Genomic DNA, 15,277 nt, shown 5'->3' on the forward strand with positions numbered 1-15,277 from the left:
GGCTTTTAGAGATAAAAAATATCATGTTCCTGTGCTAGAATACACAATCATTTATGCTACCAGTGTGGGAAGGTCTGCTAATTGATCACTCTGAAGACACAAATAAATTAGCTCAACACTAATAGGTTCTAAAGAAATACTTGCAACGTTTTGCTTCAAAATCCTCTTGAATCCTTTCAGTGCTACCCTTTTACTCTGGTATTCCCACACACCTACAATATTAAATTGCACAGACACAAATACACAAACAATGAAATTCACTTCTCTGCATCAGAGATCATTTTTCCCAGGGACATTAATGGTGAAAAATTTAGACATTTTAGGGCACAGTAAAAAGTTTTCAAGGATTCATTAAAGTAAACCTGCAAACAAAGGAATTGTATTTTCCACTGGGATAACAGCTTTTTGTAGACAACACCTAAACAAATGCAAATGTGTTTCTGAGATCAGAGAATTACAAAATAATTTAAATTCAAAGACACCTCTGAAGGTCATGCAGTTCAATCCCTTGCTCAAAGCAGAGCCAGCCTCACAGTTAGGTCAGAATGTTCATGTGGTTAAATACAGCAGTATGATCTCTGCAAGGAGCACTTAAAGTAAATGAACTGGGACTCTGGTTAAAATTTCACTGAGGCTTTGCCATAAAGTGTATGACTCACTTGGGGCCTGAAGCCAGTACTCACTAAAATCCATGGAAAAACTCCCATTGATACCAATGAGCTTTGGATAGGTCCTTTTGTGTCCTGACTCTATTTTTGTGAAGTAAAAATGACAACAAACTACAAGATAATAATATTTTCCTATTGCTGTTGGGTACAGTGAGGATGAATTCAACAGACATCTGCTGGCTACTTGAATGATGCTTCCTTTTACTCCCTTGTCTTCAAAGCCACACTTATATTTAGATTGATCTTTCCAAGGCAGCTATATGGTCCCATTACTGTGTATCTGAAGAGCTCACAGCCTTTAATGCTTTTATCCTCCCAGCACCCCTCTGATACAGTGCTGTTCTATTATCTATGCTTTACTGATAGAGAAGGGAGATAGTAAAGCTCAGACTGGTTCCAGTGGGAATAAAATGCCTGCTTACCTTTATATCTGCACATAAATGGCTTACCCAAGGTCATTCAAGTAGTCTGTGGCAGAGTGACTGTCCCTATGTTTTCAATTCGAGGTGAGACTCCTCTGCCTAAAACAGAGGGTTTTCCCCCCAAGAATTCACAGTTGCAGCTGTGAATAAGGCAGCCATTGGAAAAAAAACATAGCCAGTTTGAAAAGGATAAAAAATATTGGAGTGTAAGTACCTAAAGAAGGTGTAATGGGGCTGGGGTGGGGAGGGGTAGAAGCAGGGGAAACACTGTTATTTAAAAAACTGGTCATTTTATAAAAGTGAGCTTTTCAAAAGTTCCAGCTGTGCTGAAATGGCTATCATAAGAAAATCTGTGAAGAAGGAGTTTCAGGCTTTCATGACGTCCTGCTGGAAGACCTCTTTGAGATTTCCCAGTCAGTGGAAAATTAATGGTGGAATCAAAAAAGAAGGTGGTATAATCATCTGATTAGGCAGCCAGGATGAGGCTGTTAGAGCAGACAAATGAGCAGGAATGTGACAGGAAAGAAGAGAGACATATTTTTAGAAGATTATAGCATGGATATGTAGGACATGTAGAACAGAAAATCTTTTACAGGGTTCTCTTTCAGTAGAACTTAAATTTTCTAATGAATGCCTTTAGGTGTGCAACCCCATTGGCATCCAAAATAAACACTACAGGAAGCCTATGTCTACTCCAAAGCATCACATGCCTCTGGAAGTTTTATGCTTTGCTGAGGGCATGAGCAATGAGAAGGAAAAATTTGGCAGATACTGGATTAAGTCACCCATATTCACCTGGTGAGCCATCACTAAAAGAAGCCATAGTCAACATTTTATCTATACACCAGGATAAATAATGATTTAACATACTTATGTAAGTTCCACAGCCCCAAAATGACAATGTCTAGCTCTCCTCTTTGTACAACAAAGCAATACTCTTAACATTGCAGCAGTAGGAATTTCTGGTTTGGTTTTATTTCTTTCTATCATGGAATAATGTGTAACCTGAGTAAGTTGGGAGAAGATAAAACATGGTGGAGAGCAGTTGGTAGACCAGATGGTTGTGTCACCATTCAGAGGGATGTTGACAAGCTGGTGGAACGAGAAAACAAGAACACTGCATTTCAGCAAGGGAAATGGGAAGATCTGCACTTGCTTTAGAAAGAACCCCATCCAGCAGCACTGGTTTGGGGCTGAGCAGCTGGTAAGCAGCTTTGCAGAGAGAGACAGCTTCCCAGTGGGAGGAAAGCATGGACTTACTGGAGTGAGTTCAGTGAAGGGCTGCAAAGGTGATTTAGGGACCAGAGCATCTCTCCTGTGAAGAGAGGATTGATAGAGCTGGGAGTGTTTATCCTGGAGGGAGAAGACTGAGGAAGGTCAGTAATTTACTGAGGGCACAGGGACTCAGCATAGCTACAGCTGTGGGATAGAACCTGGAAAATAAATCCTAATACAGAAGAAACAGTTTGGGGAAATTCATGTAACATATGTAAAAGAAACTGGGATTAGGATTAAGCTGGAATTAAAGTGACTTGCTGGGATGCATTGTGTCATTTCCAGTATGGCAACAGTATTTCACCACCTGGATGGCCAAGCTTATGGCTTTAGTGCCATTACAGAATATGAACTATTGTTTTACTAAAACAAAACCCCAATAAACTTTGGGGCAAGACAGAAATAAAGGAAGGGTAAAAGTCAATGGTGTTCAGTGGAACTGAATGGCTGACCTTTGGAGATACACCTGGGCTTTTTGGCTTTGCAACAATTTGCACTTGTGAAGTTAATAATATTTTTGTGACTCAACCTAGTTTCTCTCCATAATGCTGAGCTGCAGCATGTCAGCTTTCTGGCTACATTTTTGAAGGGCTTTGTGCTGTCTTCCATCTTTCTGGTAAAAAAAAAAATCCTTGCTTTATTGATTTGGTGTCTATAGCTCGAGTTCTAGGTAGAGGTCAGGACGAGTAATGTTCTTTTAGATTTTTAGCACTACAGCTAAACGTTGACAAAGCTGGAATTTTAGCTTAGCTCTGAATTGGGCTGAAAACTGTCAGGTTCCCAAACCTGTCCACAAAGGCTTGGAAGGCGGCTGCATTCTGAAAAAAACCCCATTATATATAACTAAGGGGATAATCAGGTCCTGCTCTTAATCTACTTAATTAAACACGATGCAGAATGCACTATTATCACTCTCCAGAGTTACACTGCACAGGCAGGCACCAGGGGATGTCTGAAGAGCCTGTCTAGATGCCAGTCCCACAGGCCTCGTGTGCTAATAATGAAACATATAAAATTGCAATGGTGACTCAGATGTCAGACTTGATATGGAGGTCCAATTTGAACAAAGGACTGAAATGTCTGTAAAAAAGGTTGTATTTAGAATCTTCCTGGGAAAGAACAAGACTCTAATATAAAGGAATATGACATACTTGACAATAAAAAAGAGCAGTTCTATTTTCTAAATTTCAGGCAGGGTTTTCCAGGGCTTGTAATGGCTTTCTAGTGTGGAGGAGTAAAGATCAAGGAAACATGTACAGAACATGCAGAATTGTGGCCTAAGTGCTATGTGCAATATTCCTTGCAGAATTCAAATGGAAAAAGACTGGCAGTGAAAAAAAGGGCAGAGAGGATGAAGGCTCCATTGTGCTGTTCTTATCATTAGGAAACAGAAATGGCTGGAGAGGAGGAAGCTGCAGTCAGCAAAATGGTATCATTAGGCTAAGATGCTGCCCTGTGCAGCCACAGAGGCTGTATGAATCACTTCACTGGAGGGAGCAGTCGGAGCACTTAATATTGCTATCGATGCAAACAAGTAAAGCTGCCAAAGTTTTGCATTGATGAGATATATAAATAGAGTACTGGAATGTTCAGGCCAACTCTTCCAGCAAAAACCATCCAAACAAACCCCCAATTCTATCAAAAACCCAACACACAGCACAGACTAATTCCAGCACTGCAACATCTCATGAATCAGGAGTATATTTAGTAGAACCTACCTGTGACCTTGCCCAAGGTGAGTGACTTAATGGCCTTGAAATCAATCTCAGAAAAGTTGTGTTTGAGTTTGAGAACTTGATCAACCTGGAAAAAGTCAATAAAATTACTTCAGTACAACAGCGCATGGACACCTCTAGATCTCATTGTACTCATTGCAAACTTCTGGGAATGTTCTCAGCTGCCAATCTGTTAATTCTGCCCCCAAGCATGATTCAGTTTCTAAAGATAGCAAAGTGGATGTGCTTTGATTTTAGCATGAGAAGCTGAAAGGTATACCAGAATAGTCATATAAAGGACTTTGAAGAAACTTCCCCTGCAGAAAAGCTTAAAGTTTGACCCTGAAATCCCCCTGCTTCCCAAAATCCATGTCTAGTCACTTCAAAATACACTCAAAGGAGGCCACTCTAGAAATGTGTTGTGAAGAATTAGTTCTGCACAGAAGAAAACCACAGAGCAGCAGACAATAGAAGACTGGTACTTGAGGAAAACCCTGGCTTTTAGCATAACCCTTCTTCTTAGATATTGAGGCCTACCCACTGTAGTTGTGTGATGTGTGATTTTACCACCCAGAGATGGAAACTGTAGAGAGAAAAAAATGCAACGCTGTGTGTTTCTATCTTTTCATTCTATTCCTTAAGATACAACCTCTCTCTATAGACTCTGCCACTCTTCCTTGTTAAATGATTTTTGCCCAGATCTAGCCAACCTGTTTTGCAATATGGATGGCTATAATTAGCCTTAGAAGAAAAGCAGAAGGAACAGCAAGATGGTCCTCTTCTCCCTACCTTGGAAAAACAGGTGATGCAGGGGAACAAGGCAGAGGAGGGGTTTTGTCCCTCTTGAGGTTGTCACACTCAGCATGGCTTGCTTCCAGTTTCTAGGATGGGGCAGCACCATGTACATGCTGACTGCACCCTGCATTCCCTCAGCTTTTCCTTTTCTCTGAGAGGATAAGGCAGCTGGGGTCACATTCTCCTTTGGGAAATATACCCTAACCAAAACTGAATTCCTCAGCTTTTTTTCTCCCTTGTTTCAATGGAGACTACAGATCACACAGACATTCCTAAGCCCCAGAACCCCTCCAGTGGTCCAGATGAACTTCTGGCCAAAGGTGTTTCCTAATTCACATTTTGTCAGAAGCAAGGGAAGACCTTTCAATGGAAAACACCACTGTTGGGCACTCTTTGAGGGTCCAGGTGGAGCTCTGCTTGAAGCTACAGGGCTGTTCTGCTGCAGGATCAGTGTGAAACCTTTGCCTCCTGCCCCTGATCAGGCACTGAGATCAGGGAGCCTGATTCCCAGAATTCATAAATCATACAATGGCTTGGGCAGGAAGGGACCTTAAAGACCATCTTGTTCCAGCCCTCGTGCTGTGCACAGGGACAGCACCCACTGACAGACCAGAGCACTCAGAGCAACCTGGCCTTGAACACTTCCAGAGAGGGGGATCCACAACTTCTCTGGGCTACCTGTGCCAGTGTCTGTGGCGTGCAGTGCTGTTTAACACCCAGCACAAGCTGTGCCATACCTGAATGACGAGCTCTCTGCCTTCCCTGTTAATCTTCACACGGTGCAGCTCTCGGTTGGCAAAATTTCCAGAGTCAATGGTGAAAATGAGGAGCCCATCCTTACTCAGCTTGTATCGGACCTGTAAACTTCCTTAAAAGCAGAGAAAAATTGTACATATAAAACCTGTGTCAGTGATGTGATATCATTCAATAACTTTCCACAACAAATTACTAATTTTCTTTTTACTGCTATGGAGTAACAAGGTTAATAAGTCAAGAAGGCGGCTGAAAGAGTTCAAGCTGTAATGAAAAGTGTGAAGAAAATAATGCACTAGAGGAACTTTCCTTCCTACTGGGTTAACAAACTGCTATGGAAACACATAACTTAATGAGTAACTAAGTATATCAAAGGGGAGTGTGTCTGTCTGCAGGTCAGACACTGAGCACTGCCACAGCTGATCTACATCATCCTGCAAGGGATCACTTCCAGCAGAGGGCATGCAGGGCTTGCACTGCTCTGCTAAACTGATAATGGTGAGGTTTTATAATTTATTTTCATCCAGATGTAACAGTGACAACAGTAAGAATTGTAAGTAAATTCCAAACACTTAAAGTCTTGTACTTACGTTATAAGTTATATGAAATAAAGAAGTACCTTTACTTCCAACATATTTCAAGGAATTAATGTACTTCATATAAAAATGAATGCTAAACATCTCATTCAGTCTTGCTATCAAAATAAGCATTGTGACTTCTGATAAATAACAGTACTGTAACAAAACAAAATGCACAAGGAAATGAGGAATCCTTCAATCAAATGACTACAGGAAATGTGTACAGATTATAGATATAGATAGATATAGATGATATAGATATATACACACATGGAGCTACATATGGCATAATCTAAAAGAAAAAGGATCTATTCTGGTAAATTCCTTTCAAGCATACTTTTCTGGGAATTAAGTAGCAGAAAAACAAATCTGAAATTTCTGAACTCTTTTTATGCATCAGCAACCAAAATTCATGGAACTGTAGTACTGTATAGTTCAAAAGCTTTTCTGTTGCTGTTTTAAATTGTCCCCAAAGAGAAAATAAATGCTGACAGCACCCCAACCCTGAGAAACAGTCCTGCGTTTATTCCCTGCTCTGAAAATTGTCAGGAATTTTTCCACCTCTACACACCTCACAGTGAAGTTGGTAGTCATTCAAGATGGAATACCTACTCCAGTTAAGATCATTCCCCCTTCATTTACCTTGCCAGGATGTTTTCCTCCTAAGAGCTGTACTTAAAAAAAAAAGTTTTACAAAATTCAGCATGTCCCAGATGAGCACTGACACTCTCTGGGATTTGTAGGATAGAAAAAAAGCTTTCAAAATCAAGAAGGAAAATGAGAATGAACTTCTAGGATGAAGGCTTTTTAGCTGATTGAGAAGTCTGCTGGACCAGGAGAATTTTAAAGTGAAAATAAAAAAAAAAAGCGATGAAAAGCATTTAAATTCTCACACATAGCTATGGACATTAGAGGGGAATTTGTGAAGACATCAAGGTCAGTAAAAGCTGCTAAATTATTCAGTGTGATATTATAGGTCCCAATTCAGCTGCCCCAAACCATAGTGAAGAGCTCCCAGCCCTCATTGCATAGTGAGGGCAAGGAGGTGCTGTCTATCACCATGACTGTCACACTCAAAGGTCCAAACTAAATCACCATCACATTATCTGGTACTGAGTGGAAGATGCATCAACAGGGATTAACAGTGTAAACGTCTTAGAAACACTTAGAAATACATGAGAAAAGAAGCCCAATGCAAGGAAGTTCTTCAGATTTGCTCTGGGCAGTGGGAGAGCTGATAGAAAGCAGAAAGGTTGACTGACCCTGACACCACAGCCAAGATGACCACACAGAGTAAGCTGGAACTAAAATATGGTAGTCTAACAGACTGGTCCAAACTAAAATTCATGTCTCAGCAGAAGCTCTTTATAGGCTGTCTCTTACCTGGAGCCTTTGAAAGGGATGTAAAGCACAAAATGGAACAGGGCTTGGGTGTGGTCTGTGAACTTAAGTTTGTAAATGTGAAAAAAAACCTTCTTTGCTCTTTTTGAAGGCTACGAACACACATGTATATAAAATTATAATTATATATGCAGGTGTATGTAGGTGATCAACAACAACAACCAGCACACCTGTGTTCAAAGGGAGCCAGCATGACATGCAGTCTATCCAGGCTCTCAGCTGCAGCAAAGAGGGACTTACCCATTGACTTTGTCACGGAAGCAGTGATTTTAAACCAGAAACCATCTGTTCCATTTTTTGCGAGACAATGGAGGAGGCTCTTGGCATCCATTGAGAACAGATCTTACTTTCTAAAGTGGTGCAATTTCACAATAAATCATGTAAAGAGATTGGTGAATGGAATTTTTTTTTGTCAAATTGCTTTGAGTTCCAGTGGCAACTCTTTTTATGGACAGTTGCTCTTCAAAACTATTGAATTCAAGTTGGCACTTTGCCCGGGGTCAAATATGTATTAATATAAACCAGAAGTACATGACCTTATCTACCGTTGTGCTTTTGAATTTTCTCTATTGTAGATGAGAGCTAATTTTGCTTTGCATTCAATACTAAAACTTCTGTGTTCAGATTACAGAATAATTTTCCTGGCAGATTAAATTGCCATTTTATTACTTGACAAGCAAAATAAATGGATTGTTAATTAGGATTATTATTAAGAATTTTATTTTGTCCTCTGAATTTTGATTATCTGGTCCACTGACTTTCTCCATCACATCAGCCCAGTGTCAGAAACTGCAAATGGAAATCAGTGTATAAACCAGCTCTATTCTCCCTATTCTCTATTTTGCATCATTTTTGCCTCGCAACAGGGGTTCACACTAATCATGAGCAGTGTAATTTCTGTCAGACTTGTTGTAGTCATGCCTGTCATCCTCTTTTCAGCTCTCCATGTCTGAGCATGCACACCTGGAGTGTCATAATGCTCAAGCAATGCACAACCAGTTGCACTCCTTCTCTAATGTACGTTGAATTGCTGGAGCAATTGTTAAGTCAATAAAGGAGAGAGAGAAAGGAAAAGACAGAGATCCTTCTCTTGGCCTTGGGCTGGAAAATTTTAGTGGGCTCATTACCCCAGCAGTACTAGGTAAGAGTAGATTCACACATGATGATTGTAGTTACCCATCCCCTTCATCATGGAATGCTGTCCCTAGAGCAGCCTGACAGGGGGGCAGGCTTGGCTTGGCCACAGAGTCACTGAGCACAGCGTGGCTTCTTTTCATTCCTTCCTGAGGAAATGATTCCACGTGGGCTGCCGTGCTGCTGGGATGAGACCACTGTCAGAGTCAAAGCTGGCTTTCTGCACATCGCTGTGGTCCTCAGTTTGCAACCTGCAGCACTAAAATCCATGATTGTGGGGCTGATTGACATCCCCCTGAAGATATCAAACAGCTAAGAGCCATTTTAACAGGATTCCTGGGGATTCCCTTCTGCAGAGGGAAGTCCTGGGAAACAGAGACCAAAGGGCATGATTTATGCAATCCCATGCTGGTGACTAAGTCTGAGGTGGCTTTTCTGAAACAAAACACTCCCAGGACACTCTTTCAATGATGATGGAGGCCAGCACTTGTACTTGCTAGAAGAACACTAATGATCAGTGCCAGCATAACCAACCTCCAGGCAGCTACAGGAACAGCATGGTGCCTTCAAACCGCTTCTTTTTTCTGAGGACGAGCTGGTGTAGCAGCTCTTATGTCTAGTGGTAATAAGGACACAAAACTGGTTAGAGATTTCAAAGTGTTCAGTCTGAAGAACAAAAAAAAATATTCCCAGACTGAACAGTGTGAAGGAATAGTGTGGCCATGGTGTTACATATTCTATGTCCCAAAGTTGTGCTGATTGAACATGTCAACAGGAGAGCTGCCTTTCTTCTCTCTGTGTCTACAGCAGCATCTGAGTGGGATATCAGAAATAATCTGTTGGCTTTGTGGCCTATGCCCTCCAACTTTACATTAATTCTGGACTGCCAAAGCTTGTGTTGAAAATCAAACAGTAATTTTTAAATCATCACCCAGAAAAGGGAAAATGTTACACAGAATGTTCCAGCTCAGAAAAGACTCGCTTGTTTGAAAGACCTCAGCCAGTGCTAGGTATTTGGCAACAAGATTAAAGCAGCTTTGCAGAAAAGCGAAATCAATTATCTGGAATTTGGTCTGTAAATCCATCATTCTTAAGCCAAATTCTTGTCAGCCTTGTCACCAGGACCACAGGTCTTGTGTCATTTCATCTTGAAGGACCAAACAGCAAGGAAGGGAATGGCATCTGTGTGAGTCTGAGACTTCTCTGCAGGACCTTTATTTATGGAAACCGGTTTTAAATGAGCCCAAATTGAACCCAACGACTGTCGCCAACTTCAACAGCACTTTTTAATGACTTAAACTGGCTGGAGCAGCTGGTGAGACATCTTGCTCTGCTCAGAGAAGCTGAGGTTAATTCAGGGAGCACATGTGGGTGGCACATGTAAAACGTACAAATTTATCACCATAGTGTAGCATCACTTACACATTTAAACCAGGGCAGCTGACAGCTCTGGCTTGGGGTAAATGTGCATGTATGAAATAGTGAAACATTGCATCAGATAAAATAAAAGGGCATTGGACAAACCCTGCATGTCTTGCTGCCTCAGAGTCACCCAGCAAAGTGTTTAGGATAACAAAGCTTCTTACAGCTGTCTCAAATTGGCAGTCACCCTTGTTGGACTGCTAGACTTTAACTACACCACCACATACATTCTCCAGACTCACCCAAGCTGTGGCTGAAAGAGAATATAATTAAGGAAAGCATAAATTAAACAAAGGGTGGAATATATTAGTGAGGCTACTGATGTTGCAATTATGAAAAAAAATTAAATTAGAAAAAAATAAAGTATTGGCTCAAAAGCCATTTGCAGCAAATGAGGTATAAATGTTTGTTCACTCCTGATTGCAGAACAACACATGACACTATTCAGTCATGTCTACCACAAAATATATTTCTGGGAACTTGCACAGTTTCAGTGTGGCAGTGTCTCTCTTCATAGCCTAGATATTTAAAAATGAACCACTGTTTTCTCAGTTAGGAGCAGCTGGCTTAGAAACATGTTCCTTAATTAGCAGCTTCTCCCCAGGGATATTTACTCAGTAAATTTACTCTCCATTGGAAGTGCTGCTGGTGATTTTAAGAACAGAGCCCATCTCTTCAGTGTCCAGTGGCATTTAACTAAGAAAGTACTTGCATTTATTTAGGAGGTGGCTCTTGCTATTTGTTTTGCATAGAGAAAACAAAGAAAAAAACTGTTGAACATGTTGCTGATATCACTACTCAGCCATTACACTTGCTTAGACATTACTGTTTCATAGGGTTTAAAAAAAAAATCCACCACTCAATTTTTTGCAGTCTCTTTCTGTAATTAAAAAAATAGGAGATTATTTGAGTATTATTTGAATGCCTCTCACTCAATGCTTGAGACATTCAGGACTCAAGGATCAAATTTAGGCCATCCTCTATTTAAAAAAAAAAAAAAAAAAAAAAAAGAAAAACAGCACTTGCTCTTCACATTGCATTTCTTCAACTTAGAGAAAAAACACACACAGCAAAAGAAGCCTATCTGGAGGCCCATGACCTCAGTTCACTCTACAATCCTGCTAGACAGCTGGACCCAGATTGAGATTGTCACTTAAACATCAATAAATGTAGCTGGTTCCCTTACGTGACTGAGAAATGTGTTTAACCTTCACAGACATCTCATTCCCACCAGCTGCCAGTTGGCTGAACACAGACTGACCAGCAATTAACAAGGAATGGGCAGATGCTTCTTGCTTCAAAGATAGAAAATATAGCAAAATCTAAAAAATGACCCAGAGGACCACAGTCAGAGAGCTCGTGATGCACACACTGAGTGGCCTAAACACAGAGCTTGCTGCAGTGATTTTAAGCGGACCTCTTATCTGAACAAAACAGCTCATGTACATGGTGATGTGTCTGGGTCTAAAATGGGAATAGAGCTAACCCATGGATGTGGGAAAATAAAAAACTGCAGGGAACTGTCCCTGCAGTTCAGCTCATGGGTAAGCATGCACAGTGGTGCTTTTATGTACCCTGGAGGCAATAGACAGAGTGCTGCCACAATTTGGGATCTACCAGCTTGATGGCTGCTGACAAACATCTTCCTTCTTTATAAACTTTACCAGTTTATCCACTGTTAAAATACATGAATATTCATCTGTTGGAAAATGACATGAAACCTCCAAGGCAGGAGCAATTTTAAAAACCAACTATTAGTCATTATCATTATCTCTACATTCTCAGGTATTTCTTTTTGTGAAGGAAGTGTTTATTGTTTGTTTTACAAAGTGATGCAACATTAACTATCTTTTTTTTCCCCTGAAGGTGATTAAATATAAATACAAAGAAGAGAACTGAGGGTTTCAGTTGCAGTTAAATCTCTCTGAAAGCACTTGGTTTCTGATGGTAAGGTTTATTCTAGTAAATTTTAAACCCTACCTTTCCTACAGATTCTTTGATATTTTAGACCCTTCATTAACAAAGGCTATCACAGAATCATAGAATGGTTTGGGTTGGAAAGGACCCTAAAGATCACCTAGTTCCAACTTCCTTGCCATGGAGAGGGACATGGGAAGGGACACCTTTCATTAGACCAGGCTGCTCAAAGTCGTATGCAACGTGGTCCTGTACACTTCCAGGGATAGGTATCCAAAAATTCTCTGGTTTATTCACCTTTGTATTAAGAAAAACATTGCCAGGCTTCCATCTCCCTCTACACATTTACTTAAGACTCGCAGAGCAGCCAGGATGGCAGGAAGAGTTTTTATTCTTTATCCAGTGATTGGAATACAAAGTATCATCCTGTGAATTTTATTCCAAAAGTTCAACCTTGCTTTGCAAATTATGCAACATCATTAATGCTGTGTGAACAGCTCTCGGGAAAAAAAATCAGATCTGCTGTTGTGATACCCTGAGAAAGTCAGCCCAGCCTGCCCTCAGAGGGATTCTGGCTCACAGTTTCTTTTTTTCCTAATATCTTTTAACCATTCTTCTTTCCATTTTGGCAGCACAGATGCCTGTTCAAGCAAGGACTTGTGTCATGCCGACCTAACAAATAGCCATTGTGTTCAGCAATGAGAACACAGTAAAAAGATGGTATGAACAGGAAAAAAAGAAGCAATTTCAGCACTGCATGATGCCTGAGCAGAAGAGCGAGCAATAATCTTTTAGACAAAACTACTGAAAAGTAATCATACGCTTCTTCTAAAATGTCCTTTTCATTCTTAACTCATAAGACAGGCAGCACAGAACTTTGTGGATTAATGGCTTTCTGAGGTTAATGATGCCTGTTTGTGTTGAGCTCTAGAGGAACGGCCTGGCTGATCAGGAATCTCTGGGAAATTTTCTGCTCCTCTGATCAGCAAGTCGATCTAAGGATTGCCTATTTCATGGGCTATGCCAGTGTCTGTGAATGGAGATGTTGGATCCTTTAGTAAGTGATCTCCAGATTATAGCAAAAACTAGCTGCAACCACTGGTATACAAAGAACTGACTTATGTTCTTCAGTCATCTAACAGGAAAAATTAGAGGAAAAATGAATAATTTACCTAGTAAAAATCCTTTTGCAAGAACCATATAATGGTAGCATTGTAATCACTTTTCTCTAGTAAAATTACACATATTAACTTCCAGTAATCTACCTTCAAATGCATATTTTTGTGATTTTTCACAAAACCATGGAATGCTAAGTTTTTAAGGGATCTCTGGAGGACATGATGTCCATCCCTGTCCCACTAATAAGACTCTTCATGAGCAGGTCAGCTCTCCAGGGCCATGTCCAGATAGCTTTTGAATACTACCAAGGATGGAGTCTGCACAATTCTCTAGGCATAATGTGTCATACTCAGTCACTCTCATGCTAAAAGTCTCATGTTTTGGTTTGTGCCCACTTCATTTTGAGTGGCCTTGCAGTGACATCTACCAGTTCTCTCAGCACTTGTGGGTGCACCCACCAGGGCCCACGGATTTATGTGTGCCCAGTCTGCTTAATGCCCATTCCCAGATCTGATCTTCTTTTACCAAGTGTACATCCACCTTGCTCCAGACCTTTGCTCTGCAGTTCCTGAAGGCCACTTCCATTTGTAAAAACTAGGACATAAACACCCAATCCCACCAAGAACGGCAAGAAGGAAGGAATCACCTTTTCATGATGCAGACAGGATAACTGATATGCTGATACTATATGGAAAAATTAACATGTTAATAGGGATACCATATACAAGAGAGAGCAGGAGATTTGTTTGGACCAAGACTCAGTCTTCCAAGTATTGGGCTCTCTGTTGTGTACAAACAGCTACCCTGCTCCAAGGCAGCATTTAAATCAATGATTCTGCTGGACTACAGCTTAGTACACAGCTCAGTCTGTCCACAAAACAGATAATCTTAAATTAAAAGCAACTGAAAATCCACACCTATAAATTTTCTAGGCTAAATTTTTCAATAAAAGGAGTTTTGAAATACTCTTCTTTTAGAAATACTGAACAGCACATATATATATATATACACACATATATACATATACACAATATATGGAGCATCTATGAGACAGGACCTTCTGCCCTTCCTCTCATTCCTTTCAGGACATTTCCAGGGAAATCCAACAATAAGAATTACTTATCAGCTGGAAACTGTGAACTAGGAACTCAAGCCTCCTGGGAGATAACTACCTCCTATGAGCAATGGGGACACAGCTTTTCTTCCCAGCTGATTATCTGCAGCCAATGGTCTGGGGTTTTATGCCAGATAGCAGTAAGTTCAAAGTCAGCCTGTATATAGCTAGAGCACAGATCAATTATTCAGCCTGTTCAACCTTTCCTGTTCTATGTAATCTAATTACAGTTCTCTTGTTTTCCCTTGTGGGTCGCCAGAACATCTATTGGCCCTCCAGTACGGCAAAATAATCTTCATGAGTACAAACATGTCCATGAATTCAGCTAATGAGACAGATCTTTCAGTTCTCTTCTCTTGGAAAGCAGAGATAGAGATCTGCCAGAGTCCTTGGCTGAATTTTATGGCAGCTTCGTCTTTCAAGTTAGTTTTGCACACTTAGAAATTTAAAGCGCCATATGCTAACACAAACAAAAGACAGAACTGGGTTTGAGTGCCAAGTCCACCTCTATCCTCAAAGACTTTTTAGTACTGGATTTGAAGTGAAAACTTTAATCAGCACTCCTATTTTGCGTGAAGTTGCTTACAGCAAGGAAACATCTAAGTGACCAGAGGGATTTCTAACAACAGAAATCTCTCTCTTTAGATAAATAAGCTGATAGATAAATCTCCTTCCACCCCAACCCTGCCTACTCGTGGTACCAAAGCCAGCTTCCCATTTAAGGCAACTGGGGGAAATTTCTTTTATATTCACTGATCAAACTGTCTCTGGTCCTTCACCCAGTAAATAAAATGAGATTTCAGGGGCCAACTGCAACAGTTGCTTGCAATTATATTTAGAAGACATACATGCTATCTGCCACATAATGGCTGTGAACCAGAGCTAGACTGGGAGCAATTCTCAGTCACTCACAGTTACTCGTCTCCTCCACAAAGCTGTCTCCCACACTTCCCAACAGGACTTT

At 40.6% G+C, this 15,277-nt stretch overlaps 1 protein-coding gene across 1 annotated transcript in view; it reads right to left on the reverse strand.

The window, feature by feature from the left end:
* The window catches only part of CNTNAP5 (contactin associated protein family member 5), a 261,242-nt gene that overhangs the window by 11,718 nt on the left and 234,247 nt on the right, over positions 1-15,277 (reverse strand). The window contains exons 20-21 of the mRNA XM_054277569.1: positions 5,613-5,743; positions 4,084-4,168 (exon numbers count right to left, since the gene is read on the reverse strand). Coding sequence (XP_054133544.1) covers positions 4,084-4,168; positions 5,613-5,743 — 216 coding nt within the window. The remainder of the gene's footprint in view (positions 1-4,083; positions 4,169-5,612; positions 5,744-15,277) is intronic.

The sequence above is a fragment of the Melozone crissalis genome, unplaced genomic scaffold (assembly GCF_028551555.1).
Source record: "Melozone crissalis strain CALT ecotype California unplaced genomic scaffold, PUWL_Pcris_2 ptg000023l_1, whole genome shotgun sequence".
Taxonomy (NCBI): domain Eukaryota; kingdom Metazoa; phylum Chordata; class Aves; order Passeriformes; family Passerellidae; genus Melozone; species Melozone crissalis.